Here is an 18,641-nt window from a genome sequence, read left to right on the forward strand (position 1 = left end):
AAGGGACCGATGAGATGATTCTGGATGGCGCTTACCTACCTAGCTACCTACCGAGAGACCTTCAAACTTCAGCCTGAGCAGAGAACGATTACGATTGCGATACAGACACAGATACAGTGCTGCTGCGGCTACGGTCAGATTATCGGTAGTTAAGGGGAACGGAGAGGGGAGTGCAGTGTCGCAATACTAAGGTGACGAACAGAAACTGTATTGTTGCAACTCAAAACAACTCAACTCATAAGCTACCGTAACTAGAGGTGCATCTACCTGCGTTGCGACTGGCGGGTGAAGACGCGACATTTCCCTAGATCCAATGATCTTCCTGATATCCGATCCCATCTTCGGGTACTCCTCAATGTTCCCCAGTTCAGCGGCATTGTGTTGCAGTAGGTAAGGTATGTAGGTGAGATTGTGCCCAGGTCATTGCTGCAGGGCTGGTCAATTATCAAGGCTTTGGCGAGCAGCACGTTGATCCCCTTTGGTGTTTAGCTTCTACACAGGTAAGGTGAACGTATCTATCTACCGTACCGTATATGCATGCATGCACATGTACTCCATACACATGCATGTCCAGTATATGCTAGAGATGGCGACAGAAGTCTAGGCGAGAGGCTCATTCTCAACCTATTTCCTAGACCAAATCAAGGGAGACTCGATAAGTATCTCGAATTTATCTTTCGCAGGTCAAGCACCTACTCACCATTGGCGAATGTCTCACACAGTGGATATCTCTGAAATGTCTGACTTGGATGCTCGGCTTGCGGCGATGAGCCACTGGGGTAACGAGGGTGTCGTCTTGTTTTGGAGACTGGTGTGAGGACCCTGAGGGGAAACAGTACGGATACGTATCATGCATCTGTCTCAGGTTACTTTGATATAAATCCCGACTCTACATCCACAAACGCATTAGTTACAACGACTTCAGGAGGAATATGGTCGAGATCGAGAAAGCAGAGACACGGAAAGATAATTCAGCCCAATGTGATCGAGGTTCATAGCTCGCCCCAGACGTGGGGTTGTCAGGGAACATCCTTTCAATGTTACAGAGCAAAAGTTCGTCCGTTCGTTATCAGAACTCAGATACACTAATAACTAAAGATACAATCTTATAAGGTCGCACGCAAACTCACGCCATTGCAAAAGGTCGATTGGCAATTCCATCCGTGGCATCACAAACAGCCAACTCTGTACAGATACACCATATACTGAGTTGCTACGCTGTAGAACAAGGTGAGAAGCATCAGAGAAGGGGGGCGTGGGGGGTGTCTCTTAAAAGCGTGGGAGGTTCCAGCATGGGCTTCCAGCCAACATGGGGGCGCAAGCGAAAGGAGAGTGTTGTGATAATGCTGTAGAAACCCCGAGACAGTTGACGAGTTTTCTATGATCATGGCTGTAAAACTGCCGTGCCTACGCGCGTATGTGTGTCTGTGTGTTGGGCCATGAATTCCGAAAGCAATATGATTCTTGTAAGCATCATGCTCTCTCAACCATACATGGGACGTAAATTGTGAGTTCGGAACGCGTAACAAAACATCCGGTCTAGGCGTATAGTCTGAGTCAACCAAGACGTCAAGTTTCGGATATCATTCAGTTGCATTTCTCCAACAGTGCCACAAGCCAGCCATCGACAATTCAATCCAGAGATATCATTTAACAACCAACACAAAAGAACCCAATGTGGAACACAGCTCATCCCTTGAATTAAGTTATTCTTCACCCGCCCTGACTTGCCGTTTGTATGTAGCTCTCGGTGCAGATCAAAGAGGCTCAAACCTAGTTGGCGAAACGATGGGCCCAGTGGAAGTATCATGTTTCTGTTTCTATCATTGACCGATAAGAGCCTTTGGTGGTTGATGCAACGTGATGTGATTTTCTACGAACCAAATTGGCGCATTGCCCTCGTAAACTCCACCGTAAGCATCCATGGCTGGTATCTGATTCTCAACTCTGCCCAAATTCAATTCTGACCGTGCTTCAAAGCAAATGTAAGACGTAGGCTTGACCCCATGACCATCTCGTGAAATGCAAATGCCCTGACCTTGATCCGTATACAAATAAGATGAATCAGCAAGGTTGTTTGCGGGGTTAGAGCCCAACTCTGGAAGCAATTTACTTCGAAAGTAGATATCCACTCGGGAGAAGCGACCGTTGCAGGGGAGAACAGGATCCCACTCTCTGGTAGCGAGCGATAGCTTGGCCGTCGGCCATCACGAGCAATGCAGAATCACCAGTCCGTCTCCTGACGGATGGGGGCACAATGGTATAAGTGAGGAAGCCAGGGCAATGCCCGTGATCAAAATGACTTGAGACGAATCGATCGCAAGTCCATCTTTGGTGAGCCTCACACTGAACAGGGGAACGCCATAACAAACACGACATTCGAGTCCGTCTATGCGACTCATAAGTTACGCGCCTTCAGCTGGCCCGGGCGCAGATGTCTTCCCTGATTTTTTCTGGCTTAATCGACAGTCCTTGCTGCGTTTCTGAACCAGGAACAGGAGACATGAGTCTCAGTCTCGTGTGCAAAAGGTCTAGAATGGACAATGAATGAAAGGAGTCGGTTTCTGATGATAGAGCAAGCAATGAATGAATCGCGAGTTATACAAAATGGCTGTTGCCGATGTTCCTTGAAGGTCAAGTAAACCGTAGGCTTCGACTAGCAAGATATCCAGTATCAACAACAACGCCACATGCAGGTGATGCCCGAGTCACGATAGCTTCACTTACCTGTTCGGCTCGACTCGCGATTTAAAAAAGCAACTTCATATTCAGACTTTTCATCCTCCCTCATCTCTCCCATGCCCGTAATTTCAGCCTCTTCTGGCCCCCCGTTGGAATGGGCCCGGGTACCAGATTCGAGACAACCGGGGTGAAAGCGGAGTCCGTGGAAGGGTAAAGCCTCAGCAACAGGACAGTGAAAAAGAAGAGACAGGGTTACCTTAGGGGGTGGTTCATTAGAGGGCCCAGCGGAACGGTCCAACCTAGACTGCCAGCCATGTCCCCCGGGGGCCCACGGATAGTTCCCCCGAGTAAGACGATAGCCATGCATTGGATAGACAACTTAGACTTTTGGGCCCTAGCAAGGGGACAAGACTGAAGTCAAGACCCAGGACGACAGCCTAATGCTAGCAAGGGTCTATCAGCCAGTCCAGGCCAGGAAAAACGAGGGGCAGGGGAACATCGTCGGATGTTTCCCTAAAATTTCATCTTCCTTTTCCAATTTTGCCCTTCGCTTGGGCTTTTCGCAGCTGCCCGAGGAACAGAGCGGGGATTATCAAGGGCCGGATACCTTCCAGAAGCTGCTCACGCCCCTGATCACCCAGACGAAGAACCAGTTTTATTTATTTTGGTCTCATCCGCGGAATTGATTGGATCGGATGTCATCGTCAATTCCCCAGAGAAACCCCGAATACCAGGCTAAGGCGTGATAATCATATTGAGGAAAAATGTCGAAATTTTTTTTGAGCCTCCTCCTGATGAGATCCACTCCACTTACAACAGCAACCACGTGACGATGCGTTGCTTTGGCAAACGGTTTTTTGCCCTCACGCTATGACATGTCTCACTCAAATGCAGGGCCCTTTCTTGACCATGCTTGATCCAGATAACGTCATTATCAGTTGTTTTGTGCTCGAAAATATTCTTCTTTTGGCGTGCTCAGTGGCGTTGTGCCCTGCCCTCGATCACCAATTTCACATAGGAAAATTCCAGGGTCCCCAAAAACAACGTCTCTGGGCATGGATGGTTGCTGCACTGCACAGTGTCCTTCATCATATCCTAATTTTAGACAGGGTTGATGAGGGAATTCTCCAAGAGGCTCAAAAACCACACTTGATTGACTGGGTCGTTTACGTTGACTCCTACGTACAGCCATTGTCATCGCGGCTGGATACGACACAAACCCTAACTTCTGGAGCAAAAATAAAGGAGTCGTCAACTACTAAGCGCTACTATCGGCGATGAAGTAATTCCCCTCACATCAATTCATGCAAATGCCCCGTAGTTCAAGGTCTCGATCGCACCCAGGGCTTGCTCCATCAAAACTGAAGTTGCAGAGCTGGCTGTGCCCCTCCACTATCAAATTGTGTAGTTGGAGAGATATCGTTGGCGGGCTTTATTAGAGAATCAGCCGGAACTCTGCTAACGCCAGAAAACTCAATTCTTTGGGGGTCAAAACGCCATAGTGTTGGTCATTGTTTCTGGCGTTGGACGTGCGAGATATTCTGTATGCTAATGGATACGTCGGTTGGACGCAGGATAATATTTCGAAATGCAAAGGGTTCACTTCATCCCGTGCCTGGTCAGAGGCCAATTGAAAGCTCGTGTTGTGATCCGTGCTCTTTCTGTTGTCATCTAGACATAGATCCTCTAGACTTGAATTTGATTCATCTACATGCCGGCTTTAAGCCAACGTGTCCAACGCTCTGTCTCAAGGTCCAAGGATCTCATGCCAACGACGGAACGACTCAACCATATCAGTCGAGATGCATCTACAGTGCCGTATGTGGCTTCGTTGATTTCTCGGCGGCTCAGAAGAGTACAGTCCCCTCGCTGCAACACAGGAATGCACCCCCAACCCAGACTGTGGTGTTCTGGCCATTGTAGCAAGGTTGCGGCATTCCAGGACGTCAGCTTGCTTGAGATGTGATAAACGGTACGGTCCGTGCGGTCATTGATCGACGTTTAGCTGCCTCTAGGATCGACAAATCTCCATATCAAAAACTTGGAGGAATATTCTCTGCTGGAGTAATATGTGTATGATGGAAACTACTGCATCTCCATTCATCCCTTTCTTAGCCGAGCTGTATAACGGCTTACTTTCGGAGTTGATTACCCCGGGACGCGCAAGTTTGGTCTTGAATTCACCTGTCCGTCGTCATTATGACATTCCGATTGCCTTGGGTTACATCTCACTTCGGAAACTCGGCCACAACCAACACAACCACGAGTGTCGACAATTGGTACAGAAACTTCAATTGATATTCTTTCATACGGCAGATTTCCAGGGGTTGGATCTGCAATGGCTGCTACAATTATGGTTTGAAAGTGACGCTCGAGTCTAGCCTAACGCCACCTCGTGGCCATAGGGTAATTTGATTCATTCAAGGTGGTGCAGGCAAGCACAGAATAACTGTGGCTTGGTCTGTCATATCAGATATGAAAAGTCCCGTGATCGATGGCGGAAGCACTTTGCCGGTATATCGGTGGTACAATACAGATATGAGCAATCCAATAGGTACATGTTCTTCCCGTGTTATGCCCTGGCGCATAGTCCAAGACTGTTGGTATCAATCCTCAGGCATGGCATGTTTGCTTCAGTTTCTCCAAACAAACAACGAAAAGGGAGTGTGAGTGAGACAACAATCGAAAAGCCAACCGATCAACCAACCCACTGACACATCAGTGGCCCCTTCACCCAACAACCATGTGTTTACTCCCCTGGCCGTTGTATGTCGTACCTGAATGCCTGTGTGTAACTGAGTGCCCAATTCGTGATATCGATTGGCTGATTGAGCTCTGAGCAACGGGCTACAGAACCCGAGCTTGGACCTTCACATTATTATTGCTCAGTTGGTCAATTGATCGTCATATCTGATTCAATCGCCAAGGCCAGGGCTGATGTAGCTGGATTTCAGCACGATGAGATGGTTTCGGTTGCTGGGATGAATCAATGACTCCTCAAGAAGAGGCACTAATAGAAAGAGCATCCCGATGACCCTGCCTGCATAAGGACCCTAAGATAAAGATCAGATAGTAACGGGCGTTGATGTCCAGTCTCAGACCTTCAGAACCTTTGGCTGGAAGCCACCGCCCACACTTACACGGGCAGCCCCAAATCCACCCCCTCACCTCACCCCAGACTCTCCCCCAGGTCAATGGAGGGAGATCCATCTCGCCCCTCACAAACAACCAACACCCCTACAGCCACTAGCCATGCACCCCCAGCTTCACCATGAACCGCTTCTCGATATCCGATCCTTCAACGTATCAGAGAATACTCCTCTTGAGGGCTTATCTCTCTTATCAGCCTTTTCCATATCTCGTCTGCCCGCCAAAGCTTCAACTCCCTCGCGGAGTAACACAAACGCGCTTATCGACAATAATTGATGGTTCTACTCTCAACTGGGATCGGCTCTCTGATGCCAGTCGTCTGTTTCATTCGTATCTCGGTCGGTTTCCGATATGCTTCCCTTCGCCACACACGTATCCAGCAGCATACAGCCTTGAATTCTCAAAGCATTCAATCCGTTAAAACCCGAAAACCAAACTCGAACCAAGCAAACACCAGGTTGTCCTCGGACCCTCTAATGCCATGACCCATCAACCATCAGCCATGCTCCGCCATCAGACCCATCAATGCTGCTGTTTTGGTCAAGTTTAGCAGAGACATGTATTTTGCTGACAGCAGAATATGTTATAGTCGTCTTTGGAGTGGACCGGTGAAGATCTGCTGTGAAACGCCCTGCAGGTGACCTTGAGAGCCAATACACTTCCAACTCCGCTTCATGTTCTCCTCGCCTCAACTCATTGGCTGCAATGACTTGCATCATCTGCCTCGCAGCTTGCATTTGTGGGACAGCGCGGATGTAGCTGGAGTACAGAGTAGCGCCCATTACAACGCCCAGATGTCTCCGCTCTCACTGAACCTCAAGTTAAGGCCTTGCCAGCAAGGCCGACAAAGACGATATTGCAATTCTGGATGCCGAATTGTAACCCAGCAGCCACCAAAATCTGGACATCGAGATGGTCGATGCGGTTATGAGTACGCCAGCATCAGCCTTGGCTTCGTTCATGGCTCAATAGTTGTACAGATTCTTATCAGCATTTCCAATTTCTTGATATCTTGATCGCCATAAGCATTCCTTTACCCATGCAGCTGTGGGATAGTTGCCGTTCATTATTTTTGTGAATGTATTGCAACATGATATGAAATACAGAGGAGCTTCGACATTGCACTCTAGTTAATCTCTGGATCATTTCTAAAATTGGCACAATGTGTTTTGAGTGACATAGCAAAGCCTATAAGGTCTGTTTCGCGACTTTATTCAACACTATGGTCCATAAGCGAGTTGCGGCTCTGTTTAAAGATTTGCGATAACCTGGCCATTATTATTCGAGACTTTCCCCGCTTGAGGAGCTTCGGTGCGACATGACCCCTAGGGAAAGTTCTATCATGGCTGGATTCTCATGATTCTATTTTCTTGGTAGACCTATTCGACCTACATCGATACATCGACGGAACCGTCTAATGAAACCTACTAGTTCTCCATTGATGGGCCTGCATCGGTCCTACTCGCACCAGCTATGAAAGCTAGGAGAGTTCAACATCTCCCGCACAAACAATTTTATGTCTGCTCGCATCAGCTCATTAACAGAGAATTACTAGTCTGATATACCCGCCTGGGGGCTTGAATGCTGAAATCATGGTGCCATTCAATAAAGACCCTGATCGACATGGAGACTGATCACCACTTCTCGCTCCAACTCCGAAACAACTTATGAACATGGCCGTACTAACGCAAGATCTAGAGCCTTTTTCATATCACAGTGGGCCTCGGGCTGTGATCTTCATGTTGTCTCCGCACTGGAGAAGACATAAGCTTTGGCTAGCATCACTGGCGCTTTCACTTGAACACTTCAATTCATCAAGAGAAATGACACTCCACCAGCTAACCCAACATTGAGGTATTTCTCAAGGCGTGCTGCAGCTCGACTCCCGAGTTCCTTGCCGGCGATGGAAACAGGTATCGGTCTCATAGTCGGTCTCCAGGGTTGAGATATGTTCTTGCGATTGAACACATATTAGGAATGGACGTGTGGGCAGAACCGCCGGGGCTTACTGAGTGCAGCAATAAGCATGTCACTCTCCACTGATACTCTCGGGATACCAATATAGGCAAACTGTCTGTCAGTTCCTTGTATCATCACCCTCATTGCGTGACGGGCCTCGAAAAGTGAGAGCTTTCAAGTTGCATTGAGGCATCCCGTTGAGATGGCCTGTTCCCACTCTCAGAGAGAGGACGTCCGCAAATTCATGATCAAACACGGAAATTATGCTCATGATGTCCATGTTAATATGCCGTTAGCCCGGTTTGGCGTCAAGATGATACAGTATCAGAACATAGGCGCATGCATCGTCCAATGATTTCACTTCCCCCATGATGCCCTAGGGATCTTTCATGTTGCTGAACTCTTACGGGTACAGTCGCTTGTCAAGCAGTTAAGTTCTCCAACAACTGCTCCTCTTAGTACAGGAATCGAGTCTCGAACACTAGCGATTTCTAGGCAATGGAGCCAATCAGATCGCACAATTGCCCCTCGGTGTTTGCACGTACGTCGAGTCGGCCGAGAGGTTGTGAAAGCAAATCGTCTCGGACCAAGTAAGTGGAAACTAGAAATTTATGGGTAATTTGTGGTTCTTGATCAATGGCCAAATGGCTGCCTGTTGGAGTTTCTGCATTCGACTCTCGTTTCTTCCTAGTAATGTGGCTCCATTACTGGGATTGGCCAACAAGATTCGGATCTATCAATAGAAGCCACACTTTGGCATGTGAAGGTTCATTCATGTGCATCCTCCAGTGAGATATGCCACGATACGAGGGCCAACAGGATCATGAATTGAGATATTACGAATACCCTTGGCGAGAAAGCCCCTGGAGAATCGGGAACCTCCAACCCTATGATCATGATGAGCTCGATTCTCTCATACTTGGCGCGAAGCCAGCGAATCTTGCTAGGACATCCCACCTCTTGACTTATCACCTCAGTTATGGATGTTATCGAAACACCCACGGCAACTCCATTGCAACCCTATCTTGAAGGAGTCACCTCTCTACTTACGTCTTCAGCCTCATGGCTGGCTTGACCATCCACTTCTCCCTTCCTCATCTCGATACTCCACACCCCATCCTCGCAGACCCTGGTTCCCGAAGCGCTGCAGGAGAGCCTAATTGGAGATGGCCCTTTGATGTAGATAGGTGATGTGCGTTGCATATGGACCCGGATACTAGATAATTCCATCTAGAGCCTCCCTCCATGGGTTGCAGTTCCCGCAACCCGTTCTTTGGACTTGCAGCATGGCCCTGCGCTGATATCTGTGAGGGGAAGATAGAGACCGCCAGGTTGCAATATCAAACATATATTTACCTGAGCTATAGATGATATGCGCTGGGCCGCCTCAAAGGATCAACGAGTTGGACTGAATTGGATGTGAGTATGATGACCATGATTTCCGAATGGCTTCTCTTGCATCTGATGAAGAAATCCGGACCCGCACCGAGGGCTTGGACGACAAGTTTAGGGAATCATTTGCATGGGCTATTTCTCGCCACAGTTTACACAGTTGGCATTAGGATTTGCAAAAGCTGGTAGCATTTCACCAAATATGTCTCGTCACGCTCGGGTTGCTTTGCATCTCGGTTACTTTGTGGATTTCGAACCCGCCGAGTGCACCCTGTCAGCAAGTATTTAAACCATCGCTTTCAATCTGAGTTGACAAGCTTCGAGCTTGGCACTATCTCAATTCTTACAATTGATGCTGCGAAGATCGTATGGCACCGTGCCTCATGGTGTTGTATTCTGGTATCTTACTGATAACGCAGCGCGACCATGGCTTGCAGTTGCAGACATTATTTATGGCTGAAGGATGTGTGTATGGTAGATCGGTCAGGGGAATTTGCGTGGGATGGCAGCACCCCTACCTGCGCGTAGGGTTACGGAATACCACACCGAGGTCGCCTAGATTTCAAGGTAACCCTGGATTCGGGGTCGGGATGGCGGGAAGTTATGAAAGCACATCACTGAAAGAGGAAGAATAAAAATGGTTCCTTTGAAGAGGGTTGCGAAACTGAAATTTGTTTTTGATATGAGATATCATGACATAACTAACACTAACACTGACAATATGCAGCCACACCCAGAGTCCACCACAGCATGTGTGTCTTTGAAAACGTGCAGAAGAACCGAATACTTCTTTTTAATCGCTGTCGATTTGAATATCTCGGGGCGATTGATTTGCCTCTGCGAACTCTTATGGTCTCCACAGTCTTGGCTCCGTTCTTCCACGTTACACAACAGGGCGCGCGTCAGCTCCAATGCATGCGCGACGCACTACAATGCAGACTGCAGTCCAACGGTGATGCCGTGAAACCAACGAGTGCGAGGATGCATACCGGAGGAGCTTGAGGGGTGTGTCTGGGTTGTTCAAGAAGAAGTCAGGTGTCCGTAGAAGGGTGTCCAAGATAAGATGCCATCGCTGATGAGATGGGCAACACAACCCGTTCCCATCAGTGACTGCTGCAAAGTGTGAGTGGGGGCAGGGATGCCAGGGGTTCATGCTCATGCTCAGTTGTGAGGGGTTTGCCACGTCTTGACCTTGTCAGCCACGTATGGCGCCTTGTGAGCTTGTTTTGCTAACAAAACAAGCAATGGAGAGGTTTTCAATAAGTTGGATGTACCGTCGATCTGCCAGGATATCTGCAAACTGCGCTGACCGGCTGCACGCAAATCTGTTCTGGCTCTGTTATGTCCTGCTTTGTAACGGTTCAAAGGATCCCCGCAAGACCGTTATCGCGGCTCTCTATACTGCATTGACTTATCATTTATCATGAGAGCGTCATCGTGCCTGAACGGATCACGGTAGAAGTCACCCAGCCACTAGTTGGCTTGGCTGGGGGTCTTGGAGACGACAAGATATCAGCGATAAGTAAGCGCCTCATTATCGACGGTCATATCCCGACAAATGCGACCCTATTCTTGACTGTACAGTAGAGTTGCATCCGTCGCAAGTCTAGGCGCCTTGGTCTGTTCCTTTAGAGTTTCCGACCTCGTACTGCATTTGGTAGGTCAATCGATATCCTATCGAGGCACGGATACGTTACAGTACAGTACAGTACAGTACAGTACAGTACAGCAGAGAATAACACAACACGCCGCGCAGGGAAGACCCCTCCGGCCGTTCGCCCGGCCGACAAGTCCCACCCGGGGTCCGAGATCTGCCGGCGACATCAACATCGACATCGACCGACCCCGTCTAAGCCCTCTCGGCAAAGGCAACCTCACGCGGTAGACGGAATGAAGCGCAAAACATTCTCTTTGCTGGAGCAACATCTCGCACATCGTAGATGAGCACCTCACCTTGGTTCTCGGGATCGCCCGGTCTGAGTAAGACGCCAATCTCTTTGCGTATCCGCTCGCAGATGTCTTTGAGGGGTGTTTCGTCATCAGCCTTGACCGAGAAGCAGTGCACGTGCACCATCGGGAGCTTGGTCTCAGTGTGAGGCTCAAACAGCTCCTCGTGGCCGTAGTACAGACCGCGGTAATTGTGAGTGAACTCAATTGCGGATGCTGGGAGGTTCATGACAAAGTGTGAGATCGTTGGCGGTACGGGTACTCGGACAGGCTCCGGAGGGGGAGCCGTAGAGTTTCTTGGTTGCCTTGGAGGCTTAATGACGGCACAGTCGCCGCGCTTTGATGCCTCTAGGACAAGGTCTGCGGATGTGCGGATGAAGCCGTGGCCATCGTAGTTGAAAGGCTTGACGAACTCCGAGACCTGCATTTAAATGTGAATATCGAACCATTATGAGACGATAGTCAGAATGAGCTCACCTTATTCCTGCGGATCGCTTCCTCGAGGTAGCGATAGCTCTCTGGGTTCTTGTCGTTGGCCCAGACAAAGACGCCCTTCTTGCCAGCTGGCACTGCAAAGGGTCCAATACCAGCCATGACATCTGCAACAACCTCTCCAGGCTTGAAAAGTCCTGCAATTCGTTTGTGTTCCGTGTCGAGCTTGCTGTTCCAGTATACCTTGGAGTAATCGAACTTGAAAACGCAGCCAGCCTCGCTGACCTCCACGTTCATATCATCAGGACCACCAAGGACTTCGTAGGCAAAAGTTCTGAACTCGTTCTCTGAACCGACATTATCGATTTTGTTGATAACGGTTTTGATGTGAGGGTTCTTGTCTAGAAGTACTTGGGCGATAATGTTCTTGTAAGGTAGGTACTGATCTCGGATGTTGAGATGGGCTGTGTATATATGTTAACAAGGACGCTAGTAGTTTTGATGAGTGAAGAGCATACCGACGTGCCCCACGGTATTGAAACCACTTGGGATTTCCTCATGGAGTCCTTCTGGAAGAATGGATTTCATAACATCAACTTATACTTATCAGTGTTCGTTCGTGATTGAAGGTATGCATACGTACGATATGACCAAGAATCATATCCAATTTCAACATCATACGGCACCACCTTGATGTCACCGGCTTTCGAGGCTTCCTGGAGGATGGGACTCCATGTCTCTGGAGCTGTAATATTCACTATTAGCACATTTTACAAATATTTCGTCCAACACTCTGCAACTTACATGTAGACTTAATCTGAGGAGCCAACACAATGCACTTTTTGCCCTGAGAAGCAAGTGACGGGTCTGGATCAGGCAAGATGGGATTAAATCTCTCCATAAATAGAACCTCATTTGTCTTCTCAAGCTCTCTTCGATACTTGGACAAGAGCTTATTCTCCTTGATAGAAGCCGCTGCCGCGTTAAGAGTCTTTGCAAAGAGAGACCTATCGAGTGTCTTTGCCGCACGAGCGGCTGGTGCTCGGAAGAGATTCATTTCTCGCAACTGAGAATTTTTCTAAATATTTTCGTACTCATTAGTTTCCTTCTGTCTTGTATCTAGTGACAGGGGTTGAGAACTAACATCCATAATGACCTCAGGTATTGTTGAATTTTTGGCGAAAATGCACTGACTGACATGAGTCAAACAAGGGTCTTCACCATTATTTCCCTGGTCCCTTAGGAGATGAGGCTGGTTTGAGCTGTTTAGGGCTTGAATATAAATGGTTAGTTGTGCACAGCCACATATAAACGCCACACTTTCACTTAGACGCAAGGCTTGGAGTTTGGAGTGATGTCACGACTTCAAGATACATATTCACGGTTGATAATCGTTATTCGTGCAGAGCAGCTCAGAGTCTGATAATCTACCCAACTCCCAAATCCGGGGCTGCAGTGATCTGAAAACCAGCCCAACTACAACATCTGCCATCATGTCTAAGAAGCGTACTCTTGATGCCTTCTTCAACCCTACAGTAAAGAAAACCAAAACAGAGCCTGGAATAATTACTTCTCGCGACGTGATTTCAGAAGACGTGAGCAATAATGCTAGATAAAAATGTAACAGGAATACACCAACTCGAATTCTAACATGTCTCTAGACCACATATTCCGAGCATCAGTTCTACCCTCATCCCATCAAGAACCTACCAGCATCTCTAAGCAAGGAGCTGTCTACTCTGCCAGACCAACCCGGAAGAGAGATCAATGACCAACCTGACCTTGACCTACTGTACTTTGAGCCCTTCATCTCAGGTTCTGTATCTCGAAGACTCTTTGAGTTCCTCCGTGCAGAACTCCCGTTCTACAGAGTCGAGTATAAGATCAAGCGAGGCGGCATAGAAACCCAAATACGAACTCCAAGGTAAGCTGAATTGGTCAGAAGAAATGACGCTGACACAAGCTATCAGATGGACAACTGTGTTTGGTCTTGATGAAACATCCAAATTCGACAACAAAGGTCTTCCAGTAGATGCCAACACAGGCTTGAGAGCATTGGATAAACGATACGCTAGATATCCTCCTAGGCTTATACCAAAATGCCTCGATGAACTTCGTCACAGAACAGAGCTGGCTACGGGCTGTAAATACAACTTCTGCCTCGTCAACTATTACGCCTCTGGCTCCGACAGCATCAGCTTTCACAGCGATGATGAGCAATTCTTGGGCCGAGATCCAGCTATCGCTTCTTTCTCATTAGGGGCACGCCGTGATTTTCTTATGAAGCACAAGCCACCACCTCCGAATGCTTCCAGCCCCCCTTCCGTGATCGCGAAACCGCTCAAACTACCACTGGGAAGTGGTGACATGGTGCTAATGAGAGGGAGAACACAGTCTAACTGGCTGCACTCTATACCAAAACGAACAGGGAAGAATCAAGAGGATGGCGGAAGGATCAACATAACTTTTCGGAGAGCGATGGTCAAAGGAGGAACAGATAATTACTACAACTACAATGTAGGAACAGGACCAGTGTACAGATGGAATAGGGAGGCCCGAGAAATGTTGCTCTGGAAACCATGAGTCCCGATAGAATTATTTTAAAGGTATATGAGATATCAACAATAAAGGGAAGTTCAGACAACAGGACACTTATTTACCATGGCGCATCTGGGCTCTGCCGTAGTGCTGCAGGGCCTTGAGAAAGACCTGGTATCCGACTCTCTCATTATCTTGCAAACAGAAAATCTCAGTCAATCTGATCTGCCAAGGAGGATAACCCGACAATTCGAGGTAGGGGCCAAACGTAAGTAAAAGATCAGGCTCATCCATGATGCCCTCAGAAAGCTCAGCATCAATCAATTCCATGGAGATATCGTGAGGAGAAAGCTTGCCCCTCTGTGACATTTCAGCCAAGGTACGTGTGAGATCGACCATGGAGTCACGGCCGTCTTGCTCAGAGATTAGGTGCAGACGCAGATGCTCCTTGGGCTTCTCACCAAAGGGTGCTGGGAGGTCCTCCTTATGAGGTGATGTGACACTAAGACCAGGATGCTCGGGGCCGAAGTAGAACGCGAATTTTTGGTTAACAGCATCGTAGACTCGGGGCATGTGCTTCTTGAGAATTCCTGCTATACGTTAGAATATGCACAAAAGTATCACATGTGCCACTACAAACCTGTCTTCTCATACACAGAGAGCATCGGAATCTCGGCGCAGGCGCACCATGTCGCAATCTCGGCTACCTCGTCAAGGAGTCGTTCAACATCGGCCTTTGTGCGATGGTTCTCCTCGAGCTTTAGAATAACACTGAGATGCTTCGGCTTTTTCGTCAAGCCAACCAGGTCCTTCTTGATGTATTGCGGTGTGCCGTGATGATATTTGACAACGGATGAAATCTGGTAGCCCACCACGTTCCAGGTCTGGCGTATCTTTATATAAAGAGAGAAGATCCCATGCATAATAGCAAAGATGAGGACGTGGATTTGGTTCAGGATGAAGCGACGAAGTCCTAACCGCGACCGTCGCTGTGATTGAGAGCTTGAGCCTAGAGTAGGCGGAGGATCGTTAGGTTTAGGGAGATAAGACTGCGACGAGTTAGCATGGCGCACTACAGTCCTGCGCACTTTGCGATCATACATTGAGCATCCTTTGCCTCTCCTTCTCTGATAATAGCGTATGGTCTTTGGTTTCGTCGGCCCTGTAGGCCTGACGATCGCGAGTCGTCATGATAGGCATGGTTATTGATGTGCAGCCTCGAGGCTGTCTAACAGGCGATTGGAGCTGCGAAAGTGTGTCCAAGGGATTGAAATGTTGGCGACAGGATTCCGACTTTGTAAATACTCAAATAAGGATGCGATCGCGCAAATAACCGAGGATGGGCAGGCTTATAAGCTTGGACAGGTGAATGTGGGCAGACGTGTATTTAAGTCAAGACAAGGCAATGGCAAGAAAAGTCGTGGCGGTGCGATATTGGTTACGTCGCTTTTCTCCACTGTAGCTCTTGGCCTTGCAGGTCACGTATGTGCCTGTGGCTCAGCTCCTCCACTGGAAATCGGCAGCTGATAGCGAGGCTGGGCGCTGTAAGCTGAGCCTCTGAAGCTGCGACAGCAGGCGGGCTATCTACATACCTAAGCTTGAGGTGGTTGACTCTGAGGCAAGGTATCCTAACCTATCGCCCTCCAACGCAATACCACGAACCCTTGACGACAGACAACGAAACGAGATCGACGACGCGAGCAAACAGTCTACGCTGCAGCCTTACCTCACACTACATCCACGTTCCTCCTCTTCCAAGTACCGACTGTCGATGATCCCTCTCCACATGTAGCGCCTCTACGCTCTTCAGAAACAACAACATGGAGCGCACCGCTTCCGGCCCCAAGACTCTCTTCCCGAGAGGGCCAAGCTTCACTCTAGACGACTTCTCCAACAAGGACTTCATTGTTCGTGACTTTGTCGATAGCCTAGCAGAGAGCGCCGTACCCTCGAATCGCCGGTCCGGCAGTGCGCAAACACCTTTCGACCCAAAACCCCTTATTCGAACATTTGAAAGTATGGCCGACGTACACTTTTCGGCTTATACATACAGAGCCAATCGTACTGACTCGAGTCGTTAGATGCCCTCGATCAACTCGGCTCGCTTGGAGCTGAACTCCAGGAGAAGGAGTCGGAGCTAATGTCGCATGTGCGCCGCGCAGAGGTAGCCCACGATTCAACCCTCGAGACCCTGGGTCAGAAGCTCGACGAGTCTATGCGGGCGTTCGAACAATTAGACTTATCCCTTAATCAAGAACATTCTTTCAAAAATGGAGTCGGCATAAAAACACACGCTGGCGGCAACATTGCGCTCCAAATCGGCGAGAAGCTCGAGGACCTGGACAAGAAGCGACGGCGTGCGAATGATGCCATATTCCTGATTCAATGCTGGACGGAGGTCAGCGAGACGGGAAAGCTATCTCTGCTACAAGATGTTCAAAGGCAGGCTGGTTCTGAACACAAAGTGCGATGCGCAATGATTGTTCGACAGCTCATGCGCATCAGCCAGCGACTTGACCCAACATCATGGGGGCAGACGAACGGCCAACGAAACGGGGGACAAACGAATGGTGTGGTTGGAAATATAAGATCACACAACACCAGGGAAGTCTTGGAAAAGTTCTGCGAAACGCTCGAGCAGGATCTGCTTCAACAGTTCGAAAACAGCAACAAAAAGGGCAACTATAGCGATATGATGGAATGCGCAAAGGTTCTCTACGACTTCAACGGAGGTGCGAGTGTCATTGCGACCTTTGTCAACCAGCATGCCTTCTTCTTGGACCGCGATCAACTCCTGGCCGATGAGGTTCAAGTGGATAGCGACACCTGGGAACAACTGGCAGATCCTGACTCAGAGCCGCCAACGGTAGAACCAAGCCTGCAGAATCTTTTGGACGAGATCAAGATCGTCATGCAAGACGAGTCCAACCAGATCAAACTCATCTTTCCATACTACGAAACAGTGCTTATCAAGTTCATTCAACGAATATTTCAGCAGTCAATCCAACAGAGGCTCGAAATGGTATTGGATGAAACTCTCAAAATCTCTTCCTTGGCTTTCCTGAGAGCCTTACACTCCTCAAGAACTTATCTCGGATCATTGGTCGAAGACCTCAAGTCCCATGGCTTGACAGAACACCCCGAACCTTGCTCGGCCCAAATAGCACATACACTTGACCAGCAGATGGAAGAGCTTTTTGTGCCATATATGATAGGCAACTCGTACATCGAGCGGGAAAGGAAGAGTCTGGAAGAAATGTACAGTTCCCTGCTGTTCAAGTACAGTATATACCATTCAAGGCGGAAAAAGGCGCCTACTGGATTCATGGCTTCACTGGCCCAGCAAGGCACACAACTTATTGCATCCGCAAAGGATGCTTATATCGAGCGTCTCGACTCGTCAGAACTCACGAGCACACAGAAAAAAATGATGCTGCGTGTTGCTGGCGTTCAAGATAAGGACAAGGATAACAAGAACGAAATCGAGGTCTCAGAAGAGGATGGTGCTTTGAGCGTTGCTAATGCCAAGCGCATGCTCAAGTGGTTGGCTGAGAGCGTTCAGCGTACTCTTGAGCTTGGAACCCAAACTGATACCCCCAAAGATGTGAATACTCTCCTAAACCTGCTCTTGACCAGCCTGGGCCAGGTATACATCGAGACTACTCTCGATGCTGCCCTTGACCAAGTCTCTGTGCAGGAGAACACAAAAACTGAGCCTGATCTATCTTACTTGCCAACGATACAGCCGGCTGTCACAATCACAAGTCTCATGGATCGATTCATCACAGTCGTGCTCATCCGGCTTGCGGAATCAAACACAACAGTAAGGCGTAGTATGGAGGCGCAGAAGAGGGTGGCCATTAGTAACATTGAGAAGAAGACAAACAACGTCTTGAAGGGCACTATCGACGTTGTGTCCAATTGGGTGACCAAGTCCTTAGCTGGCCAGCGGAAGCAGGACTTCCGACCAAAAGAGGTCGAACTCGACTCATTGCAGACACAAACGTGTCTCAGCATCTGCACTTTCTTAGCCCGCGTTCAGCGTCTCGCTCGTCAAGCTATCGACGGCCAAAACTCGGAGAAGTTCTTCACCGAACTTGCACTGGTAATTCTGAAGCTCCTCTTTGAGCACTTCAAGAAGTTCCAGGTCAACGCCACAGGAGGTCTGATGGTAACGCAAGATATCGCAAAGTACGTCTCCACGATGCGCGAGTGGCCATTGACAAAGGAGGTTAGCTCCGCTGTCGAGATGCTTACTGAGATTGGTTCTCTCTTTATCGTTGGCCCCGAAGCACTCCGCGAAAAGACACGAACACTGGCGGCATCCGGCATAAGAGGGAAGTTGTCCAGGGCAGACTTCAGGGCGTTTGTCCAGAGGCGTGATGACTCCGGGACGGTAGGCATTCAGAGCGTTTTGAGTGGTCTTTGAGCTTTGGTGCAAGAGGCGGATCGTGGGAAACTCCGTAGAATAGATTGCAGAGAGTTGTTTTTTGTAGCCATGAATGCATTGGATGAGATACCATGCTCTCTTTCCGTAGTCC

At 48.7% G+C, this 18,641-nt stretch overlaps 4 protein-coding genes across 4 annotated transcripts; 2 read left to right on the top strand and 2 right to left on the bottom strand.

Annotated features, from left to right (window-relative positions):
• Window positions 1-10,888: 10,888 nt before the first annotated feature.
• On the bottom strand, window positions 10,889-12,875 carry BKA55DRAFT_631792 (Met-10+ like-protein-domain-containing protein). The gene is made up of 6 exons (XM_046196955.1): window positions 12,707-12,875; window positions 12,367-12,640; window positions 12,206-12,307; window positions 12,081-12,158; window positions 11,608-12,026; window positions 10,889-11,551 (listed from the first exon to the last, which is right to left on the bottom strand). The coding sequence occupies exons 1-6, from the start codon at window positions 12,710-12,712 to the stop codon at window positions 11,033-11,035; spliced, it is 1,398 nt and encodes a 465-aa protein (XP_046057129.1). The 5' UTR covers window positions 12,713-12,875; the 3' UTR covers window positions 10,889-11,032.
• Window positions 12,876-13,055: 180 nt separating this feature from the next.
• BKA55DRAFT_532964 (uncharacterized protein) lies at window positions 13,056-14,145 on the top strand (the record flags this gene model as incomplete). The annotated part of the gene is made up of 3 exons (XM_046189406.1): window positions 13,056-13,157; window positions 13,224-13,486; window positions 13,533-14,145. 3 exons carry the CDS (start codon window positions 13,056-13,058, stop codon window positions 14,143-14,145), a joined length of 978 nt encoding a protein of 325 aa, XP_046057130.1.
• Window positions 14,146-14,179: 34 nt separating this feature from the next.
• Window positions 14,180-15,442, bottom strand: BKA55DRAFT_43800 (Decaprenyl diphosphate synthase-like protein). The gene is made up of 3 exons (XM_046186054.1): window positions 15,202-15,442; window positions 14,741-15,149; window positions 14,180-14,690 (listed from the first exon to the last, which is right to left on the bottom strand). Exons 1-3 carry the CDS (start codon window positions 15,298-15,300, stop codon window positions 14,215-14,217), a joined length of 984 nt encoding a protein of 327 aa, XP_046057131.1. The 5' UTR covers window positions 15,301-15,442; the 3' UTR covers window positions 14,180-14,214.
• Window positions 15,443-15,920: 478 nt separating this feature from the next.
• Window positions 15,921-18,529, top strand: BKA55DRAFT_498371 (exocyst complex component Sec10-like protein; the record flags this gene model as incomplete). The annotated part of the gene is made up of 2 exons (XM_046186542.1): window positions 15,921-16,116; window positions 16,182-18,529. The coding sequence occupies 2 exons, from the start codon at window positions 15,921-15,923 to the stop codon at window positions 18,527-18,529; spliced, it is 2,544 nt and encodes an 847-aa protein (XP_046057132.1).
• Window positions 18,530-18,641: the final 112 nt, after the last annotated feature.

Source organism: Fusarium redolens, assembly GCF_020744475.1.
Source record: "Fusarium redolens strain MPI-CAGE-AT-0023 chromosome Unknown BKA55scaffold_1, whole genome shotgun sequence".
NCBI classification, from domain to species: domain Eukaryota; kingdom Fungi; phylum Ascomycota; class Sordariomycetes; order Hypocreales; family Nectriaceae; genus Fusarium; species Fusarium redolens.

Excerpts from the sequence above, each read along its gene's own strand:
- BKA55DRAFT_631792 (XM_046196955.1), bottom strand. Across the intron at positions 12,308-12,366 it reads TCCTCAGATTAAGTCTACAT|CTCCAGAGACATGGAGTCCC; the intron begins GTAAGTTGCAGA and ends TGAATATTACAG. Across the intron at positions 12,027-12,080 it reads CAATACCGTGGGGCACGTCG|CCCATCTCAACATCCGAGAT; the intron begins GTATGCTCTTCA and ends ATATATACACAG.
- BKA55DRAFT_43800 (XM_046186054.1), bottom strand. The coding sequence starts at position 15,300 with ATGCCTATCATGACGACTCGCGATCGTCAGGCCTACAGGGCCGACGAA. Across the intron at positions 15,150-15,201 it reads AGAGGCAAAGGATGCTCAAT|TCTTATCTCCCTAAACCTAA; the intron begins GTATGATCGCAA and ends AACTCGTCGCAG. Across the intron at positions 14,691-14,740 it reads CTCTGTGTATGAGAAGACAG|GAATTCTCAAGAAGCACATG; the intron begins GTTTGTAGTGGC and ends AACGTATAGCAG.